Source organism: Pelodiscus sinensis, chromosome 5, assembly GCF_049634645.1.
Source record: "Pelodiscus sinensis isolate JC-2024 chromosome 5, ASM4963464v1, whole genome shotgun sequence".
Classification (NCBI taxonomy): Eukaryota; Metazoa; Chordata; order Testudines; family Trionychidae; genus Pelodiscus; species Pelodiscus sinensis.
Window position 1 is genome coordinate 112,826,664 of NC_134715.1, and position 24,848 is coordinate 112,851,511.

Consider the following 24,848-nt stretch of genomic DNA (forward strand, 5'->3'; position numbering starts at 1 on the left):
ATTTACCGACGTTGGCGTTGCTCCAGTCCTTTAGGGCAGGAGGTTGGCAGTGTGTGTGTGGGGATGCAAGACTCAAAGTTGGGGGGTGAGGAGGGGCTCAGGGCAGGGGGGGGGTCCCATCTAGCATGGGCCTTCCCCCTTCCAATTTGCCCTCTGGCCACTATGGTGCGCCTGCCCCACCTCCCCAGCACTGTAAACCCTTTAGGAGGAATTCTTGAACAAATGGACTTGCAGACAGACACTCAGTCTAAAATATAGATGTAGATGTCTTTCTATGTCTGACATAGATAATCTTCCATTACATTCAAGTGCAATAGCTAGTAAATTGCTTATTTCCCCTGCTGGCATTTTCCTTCCCAAAAGGAAACTGGCCAAAATCCAAAACAATTATTTCTTCCATTGAATTGCTTTTAGGAGGATATACAGAAAGGAACTATAAACATTTGCCTGCATGCTTTATGGTGTATCATTCATATTGTTTTATGCCTGTTTCAAGAAGCAGTCCTGAAATTAAGATCCTTAGAACTTCATTAGAAAATAAAGGTCAAATGATACCTAATGATTTTTCTTTTTCCCCAGATGTTGACCTATTTTGCAGCATTTGAGGTATTCTTTGAAGAAAATCTGCCAAAGTTATTTGCTCACTTCAAAAAAAATAATTTGACTCCTGACATCTATCTTATTGATTGGTAAGACTGTTGAAGTACTGTATAATTATAAATTTTATATACTGTTAACATCGTATACGTGTTTATATAATAGATAACAATTAACAACATTGGTAAGGGTTAGTCAGCATTTCTGTTTAAGTACTTTGATTTCAACAGAAAACTTTGTTTCAAAACTGTCCACTGTTAAAATCTAGTTTTTAATGTTAAAATTGAAACACTCTTGCCCACACTGTAAGTAGAAGCATATTTCTGTGAGCAGTTTATGAAGTTCATCTAAGCTTTTTATAATACTCATATCTGAGTTGCATTGATGCATCAGTGTAATTTCATGGAACAGCTGCGCGTCAGAGTTTGCTCCACATATCTACTGCACAGTTGAATGCACATTCTAGGAAAATCCGGGAGATATGCATATAGAACAGCACATGAGTAGGTGCGGCATGCGGTTTTCTGCACCAAACGGGAAGAAAGGAGAACCAGAAAAACAGGTTGCACAGACCTGGTGTTTTTGTATCAATGGTTACAAGAGGACAAATGGGCTGTCTTAGGCCTGTGTCTAGTTGGGTCAATTATCGTTAGTTTGCAGAATAATTAACCCAGTATTAACTGTAGTGTGTGTATGAACACAAATAATATTTAGACTGAACTCTGCCAGTAGTTGGTACAGACAAGTTAAAAGTAGACATATAGAAGGGACACATTTTGGCTAGGAAAGAATAGAAGAGTATCTCTTGATTTCTGGCAGTTGAAAGTTTTTTCGAAATGTGAAATTGCCTTCAGTTAGTCCTTATTCTGAGTTAGTGCCTTTTGACTGGAAATGGACTGCAAACCTGGAACCCCTTCAAATTTCGGGGTGAAGATAGGAGTTGGATTTGAATCTCTGAATATGAGGCTGCACTTCGTAGCATTTTGGTAGCATGTTGACTTCAGAACAGCAGGTTTAGGTTTGGATGGAGCTGAAATTTCATTAATGGCCACAACTATATTAGCATTCAAATATGGTCAAATTACATAGAGACATTTCTGCCAATGGTTGATCCTGTTTTATATTTCAGCCTTAACGATAGATTCCTTTCAGTTGGTTTCTTGTGCGTTCCGCCGCTCTGCTCTGCTCTGCTCCCCCTCCCCCTGGTCTGCAGACGGGGGGGGGGGGGGGGGAGCAGAGCTGGCCGCGCGTTCCGCCGCCGCTTTGCTTCCTCTCCCTGGTCTGCTCGAGACCAGGGAGAGGAAGTGCCCCGTTCGTAACTGCGGATCCGACATAAGTCGGATCCGCGTAACTCGGGGACTGCCTGTAGTCAATGGAATTTCCATTGACTACTCGATTACTTGATAAGGGGGGAAACTGCACAGCTGCAACAGAGTTAGTTCTTTGCCCTGGGAGCTAACCCCACTGTGGCTCTGCCTTTTTAATGTATTAAGAGCTGCAAAGCTTTTAATATATTTTAAAAGCAGAGGCCAGCATCTGGGATAGGGTGCAAGCTGGGAATCAGATGATTTCCCCGATAAACCTCTGCCTCCCCTATCCTCCGAGCACCAACCCCTACTCCTCCCTCTCTTTCCCCCCTCCCCCTGTTTCTGCACCTCTCTCTCTCTCTCTCTCTCTCTCTCTCTCTCTCTCTCTCTCTCTCTCTCTCTGAGGCAGCAAGGTGGGAAAGCAACTAGTCAATTTACTGTTCGACTATCCGATAACCATATGCTTATCAGGTAGTTGATTGGTTGCTTTCACTCCCACCCGTTCCTGCATCCATGTGCCCCTACAACCTCAAGCTGTGCACTCTTTACCATTAACCCTTCATTGTGCCCTCTCTGTCCCTAACTTCTGCACAGTGCCCCCTTCACCCCAATCCCTGCACTTTCCTCCCAGCTGTGCTCCAACCCTCCTGCACTTCTAGCATGCTGTGCCGCACTGCCCCTCCCCCCCTTGCCCAGAGGCCAGCAACACCTGTACTCAGTTGCCCCTCACCCTCTGGCTATGTCACCCTGGGTATTGGCATTGCCTGACTTACCTCTAGTCACACATGGAAAGGGTTCAAAAGACATCCCAAGGTAGCTGTGAAGATCTCCTTGCCAGACTAGGTCACATGGGGCCACCTTGACTAAAGGTATTCCCCCAGTTGCCTCTTGTGCATGCCCAGCTTTGCACAAACATTCACTTGTGTGTACGTTCATCACCTTCTGTCTCTTGTGCCTGCCAGCAGCAGTGTTTAGATGTGCTCATCCACACAAGGTAGTGGTGCGTGCATCCCTGCAGTACTAATCACAAGTGTGCAAGAATGGCACGTGCTGGGACCTGTACACGGAAAGCTGCTCATTATTCATCTCTATAAACATTCTGGGTGCTTAGCAGGCGATAAAATATGTGCTCCCTGCTGCAAAGAGCTGAAAGTTTAGTTAAAATTAAACTATGAAGGATTGGGATGGACACTTGTATGTGGGGAGATGTAGGGCAGCTGTCTGCCATGCCGCCCTACTATGTGGCGCCTGCTGGACCTGGAACTGGGGCTGCAGTGAGGCTGCCGTAGTAAAGACAGCCTCACTGTGGCCCCTACTCCAGCTGCAGCACCCCTGCCACATGGCCCACCAATGGGGCAGCCCTGACCACCAGAGCAGCACCCTTCCATGTGGTCTGGGCCACCAAAGCAGCCAGCCCAACATGCAGCTCCGAGCAGCCACGTAGTCCTGGTTGCCAGAGCCGTCAGCCAGCCACCGCGCAGTCCTGGCCGTAGCTCCAAACCTAAAGGGCAGAGCCCTGTCACATGGCCTGGGCTGCTGGAGCAGCTGGAGCACACAGAGCAGCTGCCCACCATGCAGCCCACTCCAGGAGCAGCTGCCCCCTCCTCCTCCTCCTACTGAGCCCACCACCAGCAGCTTACCTTCCAGGAAGGTGATTACTACTGCACGGCTCTGCTCAGGAGGTGGGTGAACTTCAAATTCCTTGTGTGCCTGAGCCAGGCACACACCCTAGAGGGAACTTAGCCTGTAGGCCCTTGGAGGCTAGTGGGGATGTGGTTCGGTAACCAAGAACAGGTTCTCTCTTATACTTTTCTTTCTGTAGCCTCTTGTCTGGCACATTGTCTGTTCATGCAGTTTGAAACGTCCCATCTTTTGCCTATGATTGACACATTTGTCTCTCCTTTCATATATCCTATGCTGTGGATCTTGCTATCTCTTTAAACTCAGGGTAACCTGAATTCCAGAATTCTCCCCAGTTCCATTTTCTGTGTCACTGTTGAATACAACTGTTTTCCTGGTCAATCAGACCTGGGGTTAACCTTCGGTGCCTCTTTCTTCCATGGGCATGTCCAAATTGTGCAGTTCCTTCCTGCAGGACATAAGTAAGAGTCAATCTAAGCTAGGTCACGTAACTAAAGCTGTTGTTGAAGCCTCCATCTGCTATCATGACTAGAACTGCTTCCTCTCTAGCCACCTAAACACCTATGATGCCCCATTCAGGCCCTATTCAAAATACAGCCTCTGTCTAAAGTAATCCTCTTGGCCCATCTGTTTGTCCTTTTTCAAACCTACCAACTGCTTCCTCTTCTCCGTTGCATTAGTTCATGCTTCTTGTGATCACCCTCAAGATGAAACACTGTGCCCTTACCTTCATTTCTGGTAATGAGATCTTTTCAGCCCTTGTGTTCCATCAGTTGTGTCGATCACATTGCGCAGCATGCCTGCAGTCAAACATCATCTTCCTCTGAGTTGGATATCAAAACCATACTACTCTCTTTACTCAAATCCCACCTGAAGACCTATTTCTTCCAAGGCAACTGGTACAAACTACATAAGCTCCCTATTTCATTACTGCTCATATGTTGAGAGGAGCAGAGTCAAACATTGGGAAATACATGGCATAAGATCCCTGGAATTAAAGCTGAAAATTAGCGTGGGAAAAGACAAAAGGAGTTGGGCAGGGGAATGCAGTGGAGAAAACTTGTGAGGCATGTCTAATGGCACTTGGGCAGTTTTGTATATTGAATCTCCCCCTCCCCCCTACACACCCTCTTTTTACGGATTGTATGTCCATTAGGAAAGGAAACAGGCTCTTCCTATAGGTATGTAGTATATTTGAATAGTGCTGCAATCTAAATGATACTTTCTGTGAAAGAGTAAAATAAAAATATAAATGAACTTTCCAGTACCTGATCATTTACAAACTGTAACTGTTATTTAACACTGTGTACCTTTGTGCTGCTGCTTAATTTTTTTCTTAAACCATAAGCCTAATTTTTTTTCCTTTTTTTTCAGGATATTCACATTGTACAGCAAGTCTTTGCCACTAGACCTTGCATGTCGGGTCTGGGATGTGTTCTGCCGTGATGGAGAGGAGTTCCTATTCCGTACAGCCTTGGGAATATTAAGACTTTTTGAAGATATTTTGACCAAAATGGACTTTATTCACATAGCCCAGTTTTTAACAAAGTTACCAGAGGACTTGCCTTCAGAAGAATTCTTCACATCTATTACTGCAATTCAGATGCAAAGTAGAAACAAAAAGTGGGCTCAGGTAACTATCTCGAAATAAGCTATGCAATTTGCATAGCTCAAATTACGACACTTGTTTTCAGCTGTAGGCGCACCTTTATTCAGTGCATGCAATCCCCCCCCTTGTGGTTGATTTTTTGAATACACTTTAAATGTACATAGCTTTCAATAAACTGCTTCAGCAGATAGAAGTTATTCCACAGCATATAGGGTTTGTGAGCGAATGCATCTCAAATATCACTTCAGCCTCCTGATGTAATTTAAACTATGAAAAGCTCCTGAAAGCTTTGTCACTCTTAAACTCCATATCATTGAATTCAGCAAGGACAAATTTCATGCTGATGGTAATATGCTTCTCTTCAAGTGCTTGCTCATTTTAATTCTAGTGTGTGTTCACTGCATGCATTTAGCTTAATTAGTAGTTTAGGAAAGGGGAAGGTCTTCTCCACCTCTATTTTCTGTTCCCCCACGGAACTTGGGAGTGCCTCAATCTGAAGGCTTCAAACCCTGAAAATCTTGCCACAGGCCCATGCCAATGAGTGACCCCTATGAGTCTTGTCTCAAGTGTCAGGGGGATGTGCACAATTGGCAAAGGATTCAGTCCCAGAATGAAAAAAAACTTTTGTTTGAAGCAGGTCCTCATGGAAACAGCACTGAGAGTGCAGCCTGATATAGGGAACTCCCCATATCGATCTTTTGCCACTTGAAGCAACAGAAGATGCTAGCAGTTCTCCTTTCAGGACCACAGCCAGGGCTCCCTTATGAACGTGTCCCTGCTATCGTAATCGGATCATCTGCTATATATGTTCCTGCCATTTGCACTCTTACACAAGGCCCTGCTCAAGATCTGCAGGAACAAAGCAATGATCATACTAGTAGCACCAGTGTGGCCAAACAGCACTGTACACCATGCTCATAGAGCTGTTAGCGGACGCCCCAGTTATGTTGCCACTGTTCCTGGACCTGATCCCCCAGACCCATAGTCATCTTTTCATGCAGACCTCCAGCCTCTCCATCTCATTGCCTAGAAGCTTCATGACTAATCCCCAGGGAGCTCAATGCTTGGTGTCAGTCAGAGAAGTGTTGCTCTATAGCCGGAACCTTCACCAGGGTCACCTATTCAGCCCATTGGAAAAGATTTGCCATCTTGTGCTTCCGGGGGGAGACGGCCACTGCAGGCCCCCATTCCTCATTCTGGAGTATGTTACACCTCAAGCACCAGGGTCCAGCTGCTTTTTCCATTAAGGTGCACCTGGAAGCTATCTGCATTTAACCTATGAGTGGCTGAGTGCTCCATCTCTGCCAAGTGCATGGTTGGCTGCTTCTTCAAGGGCTTTGAGAATCTATACCCACAGGTTCAGCAGCTGATCCCTGCATGGGATCTTAACCTGGTTCTCTCCAAACTGATGGGGCCTCCCTTTGAATTAACAACAACTTGCTTGCTCCTATATCTGTCATAAAAGGTCACTTTTCTCTTTGCCATTACCTTGGGAATGAGGGTCTTGGACTCAATGCATTACTCTTGGACTGTCCATGCATGGTTTTCTTCAAGGACAAGGTACAGCTTAGATCTTACCCGGCTTTCCATCTAAAAGTTGTGTTCCTATTTCACTCCAATCAGGACATCCTTCTGTCTGCATTTTACCCCAAACCTCCTGTGAGCAGCCATGAGCAGTGTCTCCACACTCTGAATGTTTGACAGGCACTCACCTTTTACATCGAACTCATGAAATTTTTCCAGGAATTGAACTAGTTGTTTATGGCAGTGGCAGACTAAATGAAGATTCTTTTGGTCACATTGCAGAGGATCCCATAATGGATCACCACCTGCATATGCGCCTGCTTTGAATTAGCCAGTGTTCGGGCCCTGGCTCTCATGGCTTATTCTACCAGGGCTGATGCGTTTATACCATTGCTGGCCCAGAGTCCAGTTCAAGAGATGTGCAGATTGGCAACATGGTCCCTTGTTACACACTGGGGATGTTAAATTTCGATTAGTCGATAAGAACTTTAGCATTCTGCCTTTGAAATGCACATGAGTTGTACATTTCAAAGCTAGCACACCACGTACAGCCTGGGGCCAGCGGGGAGTCCTGCTGACCCCAGGGTCTATGTGGGTGCTTCCCCTTTGAAATGTACGAGAGTCCCCAGCGAGGACTGCCCACTAGTCCCAGACTCCGTGCAGCATTTCAACTTTGAAATGTAGTAGAGCCCCAGTGGGGACTCTTGTTCATTTCAAAGTTGGCCATTGCTGCGCCCCTGCTCCCTACCACAGAAATGGAGCTTTGTGATAGAGGCAGCATGGTGAGAGGGAGCAACTAGTGTGTTGACTATCTGATTAGCTTTTGTTTATCAGATAGTTGAGTAATCGTTTACATCCCTAGTACACACCTTTGCTGCTCACAATGCCATTATCCAGCACACAAGAAATAGAGCAGTGCTCCAGTTGGTTGTATCATAGATCTGACCCTACCCCCAAAGTAAGTCTTGATAGTCACCTAACTGGAATTGACATGAGCAAGTACTTGAAGAAGAAAAAAATGTTTACTCACCTTCTCGTTACTGTTGTTCTTTGAGATTTGTGGCACGTGTCCATTCCAGACCGTCCCCCCCCACCTTCCCCTATGTCAGTGGTCCCCAACCACTTGGAGCTGCTGGGTGCCAGGAAGCGGGGCCGCTCACACACTGAGGGGCGGGGCCGCACATGCGCCACATGCCTGGGGGTGGGGTCCCCCATGAGCCATGTGCTTGGGGCCAGCAACCCTATGCGCCGTGGGCGGGGGCCCCTGTGCACCACGCAGCCGGGGGCGGGCACACACAAATTCCCCGGCAGGTGCCATGGCACCTGCGGGCACTGTGTTGAAGACCATTGCCCTGTGTCAGAGTAGCTGGCAAGAAGGAACTGAGGAAGTACTTGGTCGGTAGGATCATATATTGAGCCCCATCAAGGAACTACTTCAGGGGCTTCCATAACCAATCCGATGGGTGGTGCTAGAAGAAAAACTTAGACACTGCATGCAGTGCTAACACACCTAACTGGAATCAACATGAACGTGTTGAAAAACAAAGTGAGTAACCATTTTTGAACTGTGTGTCACAGGGCTATAGATTACATTAAAAGACAGAAAATTGAGGAATACTTGAAAAACTCTAAATGTAAACTGAATGAATAGAAACAGAAATGAGAGGCCAAAACATCAGGGCCATCAACAACTGTAAAGAAATAAGGCCCTGAGACTCGATTATTCTGTTAATTTAATTTTATGATGATTGACACTATGCCATGATCAGTCATGTTTGGTAGGCTTCAAACTTGCTTAAAAATGTTAAATCTATCAATAAAACATTGTGTTCGATTGATAACTAAAGTTCTGCATATCATATTAATTGTGGTACAGCAATTTGCATGAGTCTTTTTAAAATCAGATTATTTTGTTGTTTTATCACTGAAAACCAGGATCCCTGGTCAGAAACACAGCCAAATACTGGTCAAATATGGCAAAGCAAGTTTGGCTTTCTGTTCTCTGCAGAGAAAGAAGCTACTTACCAGTAACTTTCTTTCTTTCTTTCGAGTGCTGAAGTGAAAAAATGTAGAGACCACCTTAGCTAACCCCTAGAGCAAACTACAAATAATTGTATAATTCAGCAAATGTTTGTTTTAAGTGTCTAGGCTAACAGGCATAAAAACGTTAAGTGCTTTGATTTAGACAAATGGTACGGAACTGTTTAGCTTGAGATCTCCATTTGAAACCCAGTACAGGCAGTCCCCGGGTTACGTACAAGATAGGGACTGTAGGTTTGTTCTTAAGTTGAATCTGTATGTAAGTCGGAACTGGCGTCAGCCGCTGCTGAAACTGATCAGTTTCAACCGCGGCTGAATCTGGATGCCAGTTCTGACTTACATACAGATTCAACTTAAGAAACCCAGGCGTCCCCAAGTCAGCTGCTGCTGAAACTGATCAGCGGCTGATTCCAGGAAGCCTGGGGCAGAGCAACTCTGCCTCGGGCTTCCTGTAGTCAGCCGCTGGACAGTTTCAGCAGCAGCTGACTTGGGGACTCCTGGGGCAGAGCAGCTGGGGTGCTGCTGGGGTGCTCCAGTAGCGCGGCTCCTCGGCGCTACTGGAGCAACCCAGCAGCAACCCAGCTGCTCTGTCCCAGGCGTCCTGATTCACCCGCTGGGGGCATGCTCCAAGGCTGGAGGTGGCGGCTTTGCTCGGGTGTCCCTAGTCTGCTGGGGGGGTCCAGTGGCTTTGCTGGACCCCCCCAGCAGACCAGGGGAACAGGAGCAAAGCTGCCCAGGCGGCGGGACTCCCGCCGCCTGGGCGGCTTTGCTTGGGTGTCCCTGGTCTGCCTGGGGGGGGGTCCAGCGGCTTTGCTGGACCCCCCCAACAGACCAGGGAGACCGGGAGTAGCTTTTCTCGCCCCGGAGGACACGGGTGGCGACCCGCCGCCCGTGAGCTCCGGGGCGAGAAAAGCCCCGTTTGTAAGTGCGGATCCGACATAAGTCGGATCCGCGTAAGTCGGGGACTGCCTGTACCTCAATTCTTCTGATAGTTATTGCTATCACGGTCACATTCATAATGTAACATTTATTCACTACAGTCTCAGCAATTAAAATCAGTTTTTTTCATAGGCAGAAGAATATGTTCAATGATAGGCATGGCAGAGTGGAGAACCTTAACCCTTAGGCTTTGTGGTGCATGTGGTCCTTCCCAACTTAGATTTTTGTTTCTTGTCAAAAGGACAGGTAAGTGACAGAGTGCCCCAAAAATCTTGTAATATTAGCTATATTTTAGCACTCCCATTAAATGCAAGGATTCTTTCAAAGTTGGAAACTTTTTGAAAATCATTTCTATACATATTCTTGGTTTGAGGTAACTGAACATGCAATAGGTTGCTGGTGCTCTGTAACCAAACGTGTGAAAGTATATTTTTAATTTCATTGAGTCTTTCCCAATTCCCTTTTTGGAATATCTAGGTACTGGCTGCACTGCAAAAAGACAACCGGGAAGTGGAAAGAGGAAGCCCTTCACTCAAACGCTGAAACTGTAGTTGCCTCAAATTGACACCCAAGGGAAAAGAATCCAAAGTGACAGATGTTTGTCAAGCTGAACTCAGTACACAGATTGCAAATAAGTGTGTTTTGAGTTTTGTTCAGTACTGGAATTGGCCTTAAACAACTTTTTAAGTAATGAAACCGAGGCGTAACCTTAAAACACTTACTAGAATGACTGTTTGTTTGGTGTGGACATCATTATACATTCTGCACTTTTAATGAAGATAATGAAACCAGGCAATTTTAAGTTTGTCTTTTTTATTTCAGTATATAAGTATTTTTAAATACTGGTAATTGGTAACAGTGTGGGTTGCTTTGAAACCTACTCCCCAGTTTGATTCTTAACCACAAGAATACACATGCATAAAAGTAGGTGGATTTGAAGATCCTGTTCTGTAACTGGTGCTGGAGTTTATAGTTAGGTGAAGTGAGGACCAGTTCTTTAGAAATGTCTCCTATTTTTAAAAGCCGTAAGCCTCATTTACCAAAGAAATTAAAATATTACTACATTCCATCCCATTAACTGCAAACAAAGACCAAACAAAAACACCATGATAAGTAGAAAATACATTTAAAAACTAAGGAAGAGGAGTCAGGCTACCAGAAGAGCAGCAGAGTCAATTTTCAACCTGCCTTGCAATGGTGTTTCCCAATGTGGATGCATTGGGAAAGTGCCACATTAATCCCACTGGATAATAAGCTTTCCAAGGTTAGTGCTATTACTATAGAATTTTTTCCCATTGGAGCACACTCATGCTCCTGTTGAACAGAGGTAAGATGCTAGTAAATGATCATTACCAAGTGAAGTTGGCTGGGGAAAGTGTGTATGGGGGGTGGGGGGGAAAGTAATTCACTAAAGGGACAAGTAAAATTCATCCATTGAGCTAGGGTTGTTGTGTTTTTGTTTTTTTTAAATAATGGTGTTTTAAGACCAGCCTATGCCACATGATACTACACTTGAGCAAGTTACGCAGATGGCAAACTGCAGATTATTTCCATTATTCAGCTAAAATTTTTCTCTGCCTTCATCAGCTGAATATTAGGGTACGTCTAGACTACATGCCTCTGTCGCCAGAGGTATGTAGATTAGGCTACCAGACATAGGAAAATGAAGCGGCGATTTAAATAATCGCCGCTTCATTTAAATTTACATGGCTGCCGCGCTGAGCCGACAAACAGCTGATCAGCTGTTTGTCGGCTCAGCGCGATAGTCTGGACGCGCGGGTGTCGACATCAAAGGTATTTGTCGACCACCCAGGTATACCTCATCCCAGGAGGCATACCTGGGTGGTCGACAAATACCTTTGATGTCGACACCCGCGCGTCCAGACTATCGCGCTGAGCCGACAAACAGCTGATCAGCTGTTTGTCGGCTCAGCGCGGCAGCCATGTAAATTTAAATGAAGCGGCGATTATTTAAATCGCCGCTTCATTTTCCTATGTCTGGTAGCCTAATCTACATGCCTCTGCCGACAGAGGCATGTAGTCTAGACGTACCCCTGGATAGTAAATCGTGTCTGTGAGTTTACATTGTACACTATACAAAAAGCTATGTGGCATAGAATGCTTTATAAATAATATGAATTTCAACACTGAAAAGGGAAAATAACTGAAGCAATATGTATTCGATAGCTGTAAATGGGAATTTCTGAATCCTCTCTAGCTTTATTTAGGTTCACTATCACTCTTTAGTCTGTCTTTATGCTGTCTGCTCTGATGTTGTCTGAAAAAAGCAAAGGTGAGAAAACAACTGGATTAAAAGTGGAAGTATACTTACACACTCTTGAATTCCAATGGTGTATAGTGTATAACGTAAAATGACTAAAGGATACATGCAAAATACTACCCATTAGTACAGTAATATATTTTCTTTGAGTGGTATTTTGTCTGTAATCTTTTAAAAAGACTAAAATGCAACCATTTTTTCCAAATAAGTGCTTCAGGACTCTATCATGTCAGAGTATGTAATACAAATGCAGCTTGCAAATCTGTTACCTCTTTGGCCTCTCTTCCCCTTTCTCACTTCATATATCTACCATATTTAGCTACTTAGCTTATTTTTTGGTGCTGGCTATTAATTTCTTCAGTAACTAGCAGCATAGTAAAATTCTTGTTAAAGTAAAATATCCAGGCATCAGGGTGGCATTATTTCCATTTTCACGGCAAAAATTGCTAAGCTTTGGTCCCTTCATTGAGTGGTACTGACATTGTAGATGCAATGAAGTGCAATAGAAAGTTGGAAGGTCAGTACCTTTTGATCTACATTATCTTTTTAATATCACAAATATGCCTTCTAGTTAAGGTGTATAGAGGCCTAAAATCCAGAACATTTGCACTATACTTGTATGTACTATACATTACATACTTATGTAGATCAACTTTATCTCCAGTATACATCCAGGTAGATCAGTGGTGGGCAACCTGCAGTCCATCAGGGTTCTATGTATAGCCCACGAGACAGTTTGTTTAGTCTTGCCCAGGCACAGGCTTGCCAGATTCTGCTGGTTTTCATCCATGTAGTTTTTTGCCTACTGGTAATACAAAAGTGACACACACGGGCATGTGAAGTGAGGTGCATGCTGATTGCACGCAGCATTGTGAGAGCTGTGAGCTTCCTCCGCATCCAGCAAAAGTGCTGCTCTGGCTTAGTCAGCACACCCGCAAATTCTAGGTACGCAAGCATTTAGCAAAACTACCCTGTCCTGAAAGACTACCTTGATTATGACAATCTTGCAGCCCACTGAGATGGAGGGTCACTCATGCAGCCCACTCACTAGCCCCAGTTGCCCCTCACTGAGTTAGATGTAGCTGGCTTTGAAATTGTAAATTAATCGTCATTGCAACTTAATTTGTAGGTCCTTTTAACCAAGTATCCAGAACGTGGTTCACCTTCCTTATTGGAATGCATTGTTTAGTCACAGGATATTTAACAGCCATCCCCAATCTGGTCTCCTTTTGCTCCCCATCTAACAAAAATGACTAATGTTAATACTGTAAATGGACTTGGTTGTGAAAAAGGCCTGCTGCTACACGTGTGCACTGTTTGTTACTTGCAGATGAAATTGTTCTGATTTTTTTCGTTCTTAGATGTATATATTTTCTAATTGATTTCTTTGTGTATGTAAAGATATGTTCTTTAATGGAGAAAAGCAATACAATAAGGGGCTTTGCACAGTTTTAAAAAGAAAACCCTGTATCTGGGAAAAATTTTCACTTGCCTAAAGATGCAGTTGTTTCAACTTTTCAGTATACTTGATTTGAAAATATGCTTGAATTTTGATAAGGCTGTTGAGATGTGTAATAATGGAATAGGATTATTTGCCACTATAGCTTTTTAAGTTTGACAGCATACCAAATCTCTTAATTAAGAGAGGTTTTCGTAATTACATTCAGGGAATTGCATACCAAATTTTGTCAACTTGACTTTATTGTTCAGGTATTCAAGGATATGTGTACCATGATGCATTGAGTCCCCTTATTTCAGCATGTTACCATCAAAACAGAAGCTGTTCTTTTCTCCCATGGGTTTAAAAAAATGAAAATGCTGCAATAATTTAGAAGTCTGCAACTTCCACATTACATGTGGCAACTAAGAGAAACTAGGAAGACTGCAACCAGGCTTAATATTTTGTGCAACCTGCACTTTACAGTAAAACAAATTACTTCAATCAGTAATAGTCAAAATGTATTATTTAATAAAGAATTTCATTTTGAAAGGTACTTTATAATGGCTTCTATTTTTGAATGTTTTAAATACTAGAACAATATGTAAAGAACTATTGATACACTCCCTCTACATGTTTGTTTTTATGTATGGGTATTACATTTTTTTGTTCAGGTAAGTGTATCACACTGGAACTTTTTTGAACTGTAAATATGGTTTTATTAAATAAAGTCATGTACATTTATCTAGTTCATGTGGAGTCAATTACAGTGAAATCCGGGCCAAAATTCCTGAGTTTATATGCAATACCCAGCCTGTTGACAAGGAATCATTTCCTTCTCATGACTCCATACACTGAATGAAACAGGAACCCCAATTTTGCATATACTACAATTTCATAATGTATTTTTAAACAGTGTTTATTTTTCCTTCCCTCTTCATACTGATATAATCCCAGTCTGCTGGAAAATATTTAGAATAAAATTTTCCCTTTTTTCAACTAGCATATTCTATCATGTTTAACAGTTCCAGTATAGTGCCCTATTGAATAAAAACAGCTATAGTGGGTCAAACCCAAAGCTCAGTATCCTGTTTTCTGTCAGTGGCCAATGCCAGGTGCCCCACAGGGAATCAACAGAACAGGTAATTCCCAGCTTCTGACAAACAGAGGCTAGGGACACCATTCCTGCCCATCCTGGCTAATAGCCTGTCCTCCATGAATTTATCTAGTTCCTTTTTTAACATTGTTAAAGTCCTGGTCTTCATTTCCTCTGGCAAGGAGTTCCAAAGGTTGATGGAGCATTGTGTGAAGAAATACGGTCTTTTGTTTGCTTAAATCTGCTACCTAGTTATTGTGTTATAGAAACAAGTAAAAAATGTTTATTCACTTTCTCCACACTAGTCATAATTTTATAGATGCCTATCATATTCCCCATTAGTCATCTTTCAAGATGAAAACTCCCAGATTTATTAATATCTCCTCAGATGGTAGGAGTTCCCTACCTCTAAGAAAGGATTAAATCAGGTTGGCAACCTTTTCAAACCAAATGGTCAACAAAAAGCCATATAAGAATGCCCATTTGTATGATGGAAAATATACAACAAATTAATGCCGTAAATTAAACATTGTACTCAGATGTTATTTAATGGGCCTTCTGCTGCTGCATCTTTTCACACATTTCTTTGAAGGTCAAATCCACCTTCAGGCTCTCTTTTGTCAATATTATGGCAGGGGGCTGGGGATGTGGGGGAAAAGAGTCTGGGTTGGGGTTTGAGGGGCTCAAGGCAGGGGATTTGGGTGTATGATGGACTCGGCATGAAGTTGGGGTGTGTGGCATGCAGGAGTGTTATGATAGGGGACTGAGTATGTGGCAGTATGAGGGGCTCAGTGCAGGGGGTTCAGGTGTACGATAGGCTCAAGGTGTATGGGGTGCAGGAGTGCTATGATGCTGCAGCCAGATGGGTGCTGGGCCCCATTTGGGGGCTTGTTGGCCAGGCTTCATTTATAAATAAAGTAAAATATTATGTCCAACACAAAGGGCTCGTCTACACTGGCCCCTTTTCCGGAAGGGGCATGTTAATTTCAACTATCGTAGTAGGGAAATCCGCGGGGGATTTAAATATCCCCCGCGGCATTTAAATAAAAATGTCTGCCGCTTTTTTCCGGCTTTTCCAAAAGCGGGAACCTTTTTTGGGTCGGGGCCACACCAGTGAGAAGCAAAAAAACCCCAATAAAATGCCTCCCTGATGTGGCCCCCAACTGAAACTGAAACACCTCACTCTCCTGGTGCTCCAGTGGCGGGGGAGGCAGGGAGGACTAAGGTTCAAGGCTTCAGGCCAGATTTACTCGAGGTTCCAGGGTTAGACTTTGTGGGCCTTCTAGGCTCTGGGGTAGGGCCAAAAATGAGGGGTTAAAGGTTCAGGATAGGGCTGACAGTGAGTGGGATGAAGGTGCAGGATCTGGGCAGAGGATGGAGTGTAGGAGGGGTGAGGTCTAGGTAGAAGGTAAGGTGCAGGAGCTGGCCCGGATGGGTGAGTGAGGGGGTGGGGTCTGGGCATGAGGGAGTGCGGGGCACTTGTTTTCATGCCACGTCCCAGGCACAATGTAACATGGCCTCCTGCTGCTCCAATTTGCCAGAAGGATGTCTCCAGGACAGATTTGCAGGGGAAGAAAAGACAGCGCATGGAGCCATTTTTTTACTCCGCCTGTTCGCTGCATGCTGTGGGAAGGAAAATGGCACAGTACACAGATCTGGCAGGGAAGCTTGGGGTTTTCTCCCCTGCCTCTCCCTGCAGGAAGCCAGCACTGGTGCACCAATCTTGGCGGGGTGTAAGGCTGTAGTGCCAGTGCAAGGGAAGTGGCGGGGGACGGGAGGGATCACTGAGTTGCGGCTCCAGAAGATCCATATCTGGCTCCCTAGTGACCCATAGAGTGCTGACCCCAGCATTAAAGGGCCCATGGATCTGGTGAGTCTCATGTTACACATTGTAATCAATTTCCTCACGAGGGCAGGCTTTAGAAGCCCAGAGTGGTAATTGTTTGTCTTCCAACATTGGTACACAATGGCTACGTCTAGACTGGCATGATTTTCTGGAAATGCTTTTAACGGAAAAGTTTTCTGTTAAAAGCATTTTCGGAAAAGAGCGTCTAGATTGGCACGGACACTTTTCCGCAAAAGCACTTTTTGTGGAAAAGCGTCCGTGCCAATGTAGACGTGCTTTCGCACAAAAAAGCCCCAATTGCCATTTTCGCGATCGGGGCTTTTTTTGAGGAAAACAAATCTCAGCTGTCTGCACTGGCCCTTTCGTGCAAAAGTTTTGCGCAAGTCTAGACACAGCCAATAAGAAAAGAAATTCCCAAGGAGGCAGTATAAGCTTTTGTTTTTAACAACTGCAGAGTGCACTTACTCCCTAAATTCTTAATCTGACAAACCCTAACCCATTGGAGCTTCTGAGTAATCCCAGCCTTTTCCCCCCCTGCATACTAGCCTCTTCTCCCTTGGCCAAATGTACCTGACAGTGAAAAATGTTGCTGCTTAATAGTCCTTAAAGAAAATTATTTGTGACGCTTTTCTTTACTTAATTAGAGTTCAGGCAATAGAAACAATGTGTAAGATGACTATTTAAAGGAAATTCAGCCACCCTTGTAGGGCTTGGAATATACTCCAGAAAGTAGGAATATTGTCTCTTTGGAGTAGCAGGAGAGTAAGTACAACTTCATAAATTCTATAGTGGAGAGAAAACTGGAACTTGATCATCATACAGAGGCTGAAGTAAGAGTGTAACAGAAATACAGTGTTCCCTGTAAGCTATGGGCTTGTGTGACTACTTAGGAGAAATTCAAAACCTCCTAGCTGATTAGCAATACACCTGTAATTAGGTTTTGTGTTTTTGTTAGTGGTGCTGTACAATTTATTCTGCACATGGATGGAAAAGATTAGAGGGAACATTGATTACGGGGAGTCCATTTCTTATGTCTTCATTTTTACTAGAACTGTTGAGTTGGAAACTAAATGGCTGCTTGACTGCACAACAGAACATCTCTCTTCACTTACAATTTTAGCTGGTGAAGAGCTAATCTATTTGGCTGAGTTATACATTCACCTTGTAACAGCCCCATCTAGGTTGTATTTCCTTAATTTATTGATAAGGTCATGCAGGATTGTATCAATGCTTTACTAAAGTTCAGGTATATCATGTTCTCTGCTTCCCCCTTATCCGCAAGAATTGTTATCCTATCAAAGAAAGATGGCTGTTATCTATCACCTTAACTTCCAGATGTTCACAGATGAATTCCTTAATTATTTACTCCATTATCTTTCCTGGCACAAGAAGTTAAGCTGACTGGTCTGCAGTTTCCTGGGTGGTTCTCATTTCCCTTTTTAAAGATAGGTACTATATTTGCCCCTTTCCAGTCTTCTAGAATTTTTTTACTTCCATGACTTTTCAAAGATGATAGCTAAGGGCTCATATCACCTCTTGGATTATCTCTGAACACCTTAAATAAGTTTTTCATATTAGGCTACTGGAGCATAAAAACTTAAATATGCAGCTCTAACATAAGGGGGTGTATATAACTGATAAGAAAGTAAATCTTAATCTAAAGCAAAATAACCAGATTAAGCACTTTAACTTAATGTTAGTTTACCAAATGTAACTTTTAAAGTCATGTCTTTGTGGCAAGGATGGGGAACTTCTTGGTGGTTAGGGGCCACTGATCCACAGAAAAAAATCAGTCAAGGGCCACACAACTGAGAGGCAGCAACCCTCTCCTACCCCCCCCCCCCCCCCAAAAAAAAATTAACTAAGGATGTTAAGCAGCAGTAACTGAGTAATCGTGTAGTGGTCAATAAGGGAGGCACGCAGGAGGAGCTACTCTCGCTGCAGCTCTTCAGTTTCAATGTAGTAAGATCTGGGCATGCAGACAGCCCAGCTTCTACTACATTTAAATTGCAGAGCTGGAGTGGGGGTAGCTCCTGGACCCAGCATGAGCTAGGACTGAACAGGACTTGCTTGCTCCCATCTTGTGCCAGGTCCAGCAGCCCCTGTCCATGGAGAGTCCCAGGAAGCCTCAGCAGCTCCTGTCCACAGGGGTTCCAACTCCCCACTGGGACACCCTGCGGACAAGGGCTGCTTAAGTAGTCGACTCAACTATCCAATAAACCTAGGCTTATCGGTAAATGACTAATAGACTACTCTTCTATATTCCTACCCTGAACCCTCACTGATATGGCCCTCAACTGAGAGACCTCATTCCCCTGCTGCTCCAGCCCCATGGGGCGGGAGGGGAGTAGGCAAGAAAAAGGGCAGAGAGGACCAAGGTTCAGGGCTCCCCTGGCCAGATTAACTCTGAGATCTCAGGGTTGGTAGATTTTGTAACCCCTCCCTAAGATCTGGGATGAGGCCAAAACTTAGGAGTTAAGGTTGCCAGTGAGTGGCACAGGGATGGGGATACAGGAGGGGGTGAGTGTTTGGGAGTCTGACTAGGAGGGAGGCTGTAGGGGTGGCCTTGTGGGTAGAATGTCTGGCCAGGAGGGAAGGAATAGTGCAGGAGCTGGCTAGGAGTACAGGGTCTTGGGGGGAGGGGTACATGAGGGAAATGGGGATGCAGGGGTCTGGGCATCAGCAATATGGGGGCTTTGTGCTCCCTACCACTCCTGGGCGCTGGTCCCATTGGCCATGATTCTACCTAATGGGAGTAGTGGGGAAAGCCTCTAGACAGTGCATCTGTGTGCTGGTGTTCCCCTAGCTGGAGGGGGCTGGGGTGAGAGGGAGCAGCAGCACATAGAGCCACTTGCTCCTCCCATGAGCTGGATCCAGCCGTGAGGCTTGGGGCTTTAATTCTGTGAACAAATAGGGAAGATGCTCCCAGAGCACCAGTGCTTCATCAACCGTACCTTGAGGATAACTACGTTAATCAAACACCTGTACAGGGTACTGTGCAAATAAGATACAACTGCTATATTTTCATACTAAAAGAAGCTCCTGTCCTCTGTTCTTAATTAGACTGCTGATACATTGCAAATACAGTCTACATGTACCACTTTATATCTTCATGAGGCTATGTCTACACTGCAGGCTTTTTGCGCAAGAACAGCTGTTCTTGTGCAAAAACTTGCAGAGTGTCTACACTGCATGTGCGTTCTTGCACAAGTAAATTTACAGCAAAGCGTTGGAAAACAGGGCTTCTTGCACAAGAGTTATTCCTCTCCCCACGAGGATTAATCCTTCTTGCGCAAGAGCTCTTCCACAAAAGGGCAGTGCAGAGAGACAACAGGTTTCTTGTGCAAGAAAGCCCTATGGCTAAAATGGTCATCAGAGCTATCTTGCACAAGAGCATCCACACTGCCATGGATGCTCTTGTGCAAAAGCACATCTCTTCCACAAAAGCACATGGCAGTGTGGACACACTCTTGTGGAAGACCTTTTGCACAAGAACTCTTCCACAAAACAGTTCTTGTGCAAGAAGCCTGCAGTGTAGAGTAGCCTCAGAGTGTTACAAAAATTAATCCTCAAAACACAACACACACAGGCAGGTCAGCACTTGCTTTATAGTTGGTAGGAACAGATTGTCAAGGCCACAACATGAGTTAGTGGCAAAGCCAGGACTGGAGTCTGAGGGTATGTAATGGAGCATGCCTCAGGGCTACAGGTATTTCCTGCTGGCCACTTGGGAATTAGCTCATCCAGCCCTGGAGTGCCCCCTTTTGACCTGTGTCACCATTACCTATTTTTCTCTCCACTTCTGGATACTGCCCTATCACAGTGCCCCAAACTCTGGGGTTTTCCCCTTCTGGGAACCCCCACTTCCTTATGCCTACCTTGCCTCAGTGACCCACTGCAGCTTCATCAGCCCCTTATCTCAGGGCAAACTGCAGTCTGAAATAGCCACTCATCATTGGCAAGGAAGTGTGGACTTGCTACTTTTGACAACCACCCCTCCCCCATCCCTAGTACTCTCAGGCCTTGCTACCTGGGGCCTTTCCTGGCCAGAGTTTCCCCAGCTGTTTGCCTTTTACCAGTCTCTCTCTCCTCTCCTTCCCCCCTCCCCCGGCATCTAGATGCCTTCCTGCTCCCAGCTAGAGCAGGAGTGAGTCTGTGTCTCTTCCTCTCCAGGAGCCTTTATTTATAGTCCCTTCAGCTGGGCCCTAATTAGCTAGTACCTGCCTCAGCTGTGGTGCTTTGCTCTCTCAGCCCTCTCCTAGGGCTGGGTTTTACTCTTAAAGGACCAGTGAGGAGCAGACACCCCATTATAGGGTATTTCATTGTTTTTTGCTTATACCACAAGTTGATGCTATTAGCAATTAGAAGAGAGTGTGTGTGTTTTAAATGCATAGCTACTATATATTTGAGAGTTTGTCTGCCTGTGAATGTATCTGTCTGTTCAAAAACTCCTCCTAAATGGTGCTAGGATCACCAAATTCAGTATGCAACTTCTTCTCATAACTTAAGCCACGGTAATGGTTTGGTTGTGCCTGGAATGGGATTGTTTCTCATATAAGAGAAAAGAGACAATCACCAGCAGGAGTGGCGCAGAGATGGGGGCTGGGAGTCTCAGGGCAGTGCATCCTCCTTCGCCAGAAAGGATTGTCCCAACCTTGAGCCTCCTTCCCCGCCTCTCTCCCCCAGCATCCTTTAGGACAGTGGTCTACAACCTTTTTATACCCAAGATCACTTTTTAAATATCAGAACAAGCAAAGATCTACCACCTCACCCCACCCCTCCCCTCCCCTCCCCCCAAGACCCCATCCCTTCTTTGAAGCGCTGCCCTCTCTTTTCTCCTCGGGTGCGTCTAGACTGGCATGATTTTGCGCAAAAGCAGTCGCTTTTGTGCAAAATCTTGCTGCCTGTCTACACTGTCCGCGAGTATTTGCGCAAGAACACTGACTTTGTACTGTACAAAATCAGTGGTTCTTGCGCAAATACTCCAACGCTCCCGCTCAGGGATAAGCCCTCTTGCGCAAGTATTCTTGTGCAAGAGGGCCAGTGTAGACAGCCACGTTAATTACTTGTGCAAGAAAGCCCGATGGCTAAAATGGCCATCAGCACTTTCTTGCTCAAGAGAGCGTCTACACTAGCACGGATGCTTTTGCACAAAAGCAAATCTTTTGCTCAAAGGCACATGCCAGTATAGATGCTCTCTTGTGCAAATACTTGTAACGGAAAAACTTTTCTGTTAAAAGTATTTGCACAAAATCATGCCAGTCTAGACACAGCCCTCCTCTCCATCACTTGCTATCCCCAGCTTTTATGCACTCTACACTGCCACTTTTCCCCCCAATTCTTATGTAGGAAGACGTTTTTCCAACATTTGGCCTGTCTAGACTGGACCAAATGTTAGAAAAACCCCTTCTTTTGGAATCCCCCTTATTCCTCGTGGAATATTCCACTAAAAAAAGGCAGAACAAATGCAGGGGTCAGGGTACAGTGGGAGCAGGGGACACGGTGCTGGGGTGGGGGCAGGGTTCTGCAGCAGGGGACAGGGTGCCAGTGGGGAACAGGAGAGAGGGGACAGGGTGCCAGTGGGGGCAGGGAGTTCCCTGCACCAGCCTCCCCACAGGACTCCCCTCCCCCTGCAGAGGAGGGAAGCCCCTGCATGCGCCTCCTCCGGGGCCAACTCCCCCCCCCCCTCCCATGGCGCAGGGAAGCCCCCTCATGCCTCCTCTGGGGACTCTCCCTCCTCGCAAGTTTTGGCACGCCACAGACCTGAGGGAGGACAGCGGCCAGCACACTTCCAGAACTCCCGGAAGTGGCGCGCAGCTGCAGGACTTCTGTCCACCCTGCAGGACGCTGGCACTCATTTTCATTGGAGGTAGGTAGTGGGGCTTCTCACAGGTGGGAACAAATGGGGGGGGGGGGGGGCCCAAACACCTCGCTATCGACTCGTTGAGCCCTCGGGATCAACTTGACTGGTTGGTGACGATGGCTTTAGGGAGAGAAGGGGGGCCTGAAGCCCCTGCTGCCCTATTCAGACAGGAACATTGCTGGCCGTTCTCCTTCGTCAGGGTATGAGGAGAAAGTATAATGCCAGGAGTGCAGGAACAAATGAACCTGGACTTACCCCAGCCAGAGGACATGTACTCTCCTCTGGCTGTGCTCTCTCTAGCTGCAGCAGCCATGGAGAGAGGCTTCTCACCTGATCCCAAGCTGCTATGGTGAGAAAAGGGTGGGGTAATCAACCTGCATACTAAACCCCTCATCTCCAGGCCCACCCCTCTGCAATGATTTAAATGGAAAACAAAAAAAACTGAGTTAAGGATCCGATGCTGGGTAAATCTAGTTTAAAATATATCAGTAGGACAGTGATTAGGCAAATATGCTAGGTTTCTTCATGAGCCACTGAAAAAAACATAACTTCATGGCAGTCTCCTGATGAAAAGTATAACATTAAGACTTGGAATCAAAATGTGCATTAATGTGAAATTGAGCTTATTCCATCCTTTTACATCAAGCCTTTACATGGAAAACACTTTCAGAATTAAGCCAACTTAAGTTCTCATTTTTTGTTTTTGTCTTTAACCTCCCCTCTTAAAACCCCTCATTCCAATAGAAAGGATTTTGCTTCCTTGATTTTTTTCTTTATGGCTTTACAAGTAAGGGTGAGTCCAGCATAGTGACGTTTCAGCATCTCTAGCTGCTGACTTAGCACCTCAGCAGCATCCACCTTCTTCTCAAAGTCCCGCAACAGTGCCTCACTTCCGAGAAGCCCACACTTCTGTCGCAATTTCAGGTTGTGCACTCGTAAACTATCCCTAGCCTGTTTTGTTTTTGTCAGAATCTCTCTTTTCTGGGTCACCAGTGCTTCAGTCTCGATTAGGTGGGCCCTTTGGTTTTGATTCTGAGCTTCCACAAACTGCAGTTTTTCTTTGAGCTGAGTCAGGATGTGTACGGTATTAGTGATCTTCTTCCGGAGCTTCAGAAGCTCTTCATTGCGCTCCTCAATTTTCTCATTGTAGGTCTGGTTCTCTATCTTCAGCTGCTCAAAGTCAATCAAATGCAGCCCCTCTGCCAGCTCCTCTTGTGCTTTCAGGCTTGCTTCCAGCTTTTCTACCTTATGCTGCAACTTGATGTTTTCAAGGCGAACCTAGAATGGTAGAAATGAGACCATGGTAGAAATGAGACCACGAAAGATTTATTAGCTTTTCTAGTCCACCTCTCTATTGGGATTGCACTTCTTTACACTTTGTCAAATCTAAGTATAAATGACCTAACCCATTAAGCATCTTCCACTGACTTCTAGCGGGTGCTAGATACCTGCCGAGATTTTCAAAAGTTGCTGTGTGTGACTCCTTCATTGTTAGCTGCCTAACTGCTTTTATCATCTAAAATGTGTGCATATATGCATGGGAGTGGGAAGTACACTAAAGAGATGCTATTAAGGCCCCGTTGGAAGATTTCATGGGCACTGCTCAGGAACTTCAGCACATGTCCCTTGTTAGCAGTGTCCTCACCTCACTCATCTCCTTCTCTTTACGCTGCTCCTTGGCTTGGATCTGCTCGACCTCCTTCATAGCAGCTTCCTTGCCCCCCATCTGGCGCCCCATGGTGAAGAGGGCCACTTCCTTCTTGCAGGCCTGGAAGGCGAGCCAATCGGCCTTCACCTTGCCCAGCTTCTCGGTGCACTGCTGCTCCAGGTCGTCTATCTGGAGCTGGTACCAGGCCTTCTGCTGGGCCAGCTGGTTCCTCAGCTCCTCCAGCATGGTCAGGTACCTGGCGTAGCGCTGCTCCTTGTCGGAGACCAGCTCGTCCAGCTCCGCTCGGGGCGGCTCCTCGCCCTTCTTGCGGAAGATCTCGTAGAGCTTGAACTGCAGGTGCCCGTTGTACTGGCGCGTGCGCTCGCGCTCGGCCAGCAGGAGGCGGTACTGCTCGGTCAGCTCCGCGCGCTGCCGCTGCTCCTCCGCGGCCGCCGCCTCCCTGCCTGCCGCCGCCGCCTCCTCGTCCTCCTCCTCCTCCTCCTCGGCGGGGCTGCGCAGCTCCAGCAGGGGCAGGCCCGGCGGCCCCTCCCCGAAGCTCACCTGGGGGCTTAGCACCTCCCCCACCTGCAGCGGGGGCGGCTCCTCGGCCTCGCCCTCTGCGAAGCTGGCGCTCGGGGGCGCCGCGTGGGCGGCTCCCGCCTCTGCCTCGGGGGCTGCTCCCTCCGCGGCCGGGGAAGGAGGCTCCGTGCCCGCCCCCGGCTCTGCCGCCCCCGCCTCCTCCTCCTCCTCCTCCGCAGCAGCCTCTTCCGCCGCCGGATGCTCCGGGGGGCTCTCGCCCCCGGCCTCCTCCGGCCTCTCCTCTCCGGCCGCCTGCTCCTCCGCCCCGGGCCCCGGGCCCTCTGCCTCCGCAGGGGCCTCCCCCGGCTCCGCAGGGGCCTCCCCCGGCTGCGCGGGAGCCTCCGCGCCCTCCTCCCCCTCCTCCTCCATCCCCTCGGCTGGCTCCGGCGCGATTCGGGCGCCTCAGTCTCAGTCCCGCTGCTTCCTTGTTTACGTGTCTT

General features: G+C 46.2%; 2 protein-coding genes across 9 annotated transcripts in view; one reads left to right on the plus strand and one right to left on the minus strand.

Annotated features, from left to right (window-relative positions):
- The window catches only part of TBC1D14 (TBC1 domain family member 14), a 114,959-nt gene extending 103,632 nt beyond the window's left edge, over positions 1-11,327 (plus strand). For all 8 annotated transcript variants that reach the window (XM_075930778.1, XM_075930776.1, XM_075930780.1 and 5 more), the window contains 3 exons: positions 580-689; positions 4,920-5,178; positions 10,135-11,327. In XM_075930778.1, coding sequence (XP_075786893.1) covers positions 580-689; positions 4,920-5,178; positions 10,135-10,200 — 435 coding nt within the window. In that variant the 3' untranslated portion in view covers positions 10,201-11,327. The remainder of the gene's footprint in view (positions 1-579; positions 690-4,919; positions 5,179-10,134) is intronic.
- Positions 11,328-22,641: 11,314 nt separating this feature from the next.
- CFAP184 (cilia and flagella associated protein 184) lies at positions 22,642-24,834 on the minus strand. The gene is made up of 2 exons (XM_006128272.4): positions 23,827-24,834; positions 22,642-23,459 (listed from the first exon to the last, which is right to left on the minus strand). The coding sequence occupies exons 1-2, from the start codon at positions 24,775-24,777 to the stop codon at positions 22,914-22,916; spliced, it is 1,497 nt and encodes a 498-aa protein (XP_006128334.2). The 5' UTR covers positions 24,778-24,834; the 3' UTR covers positions 22,642-22,913.
- Positions 24,835-24,848: the final 14 nt, after the last annotated feature.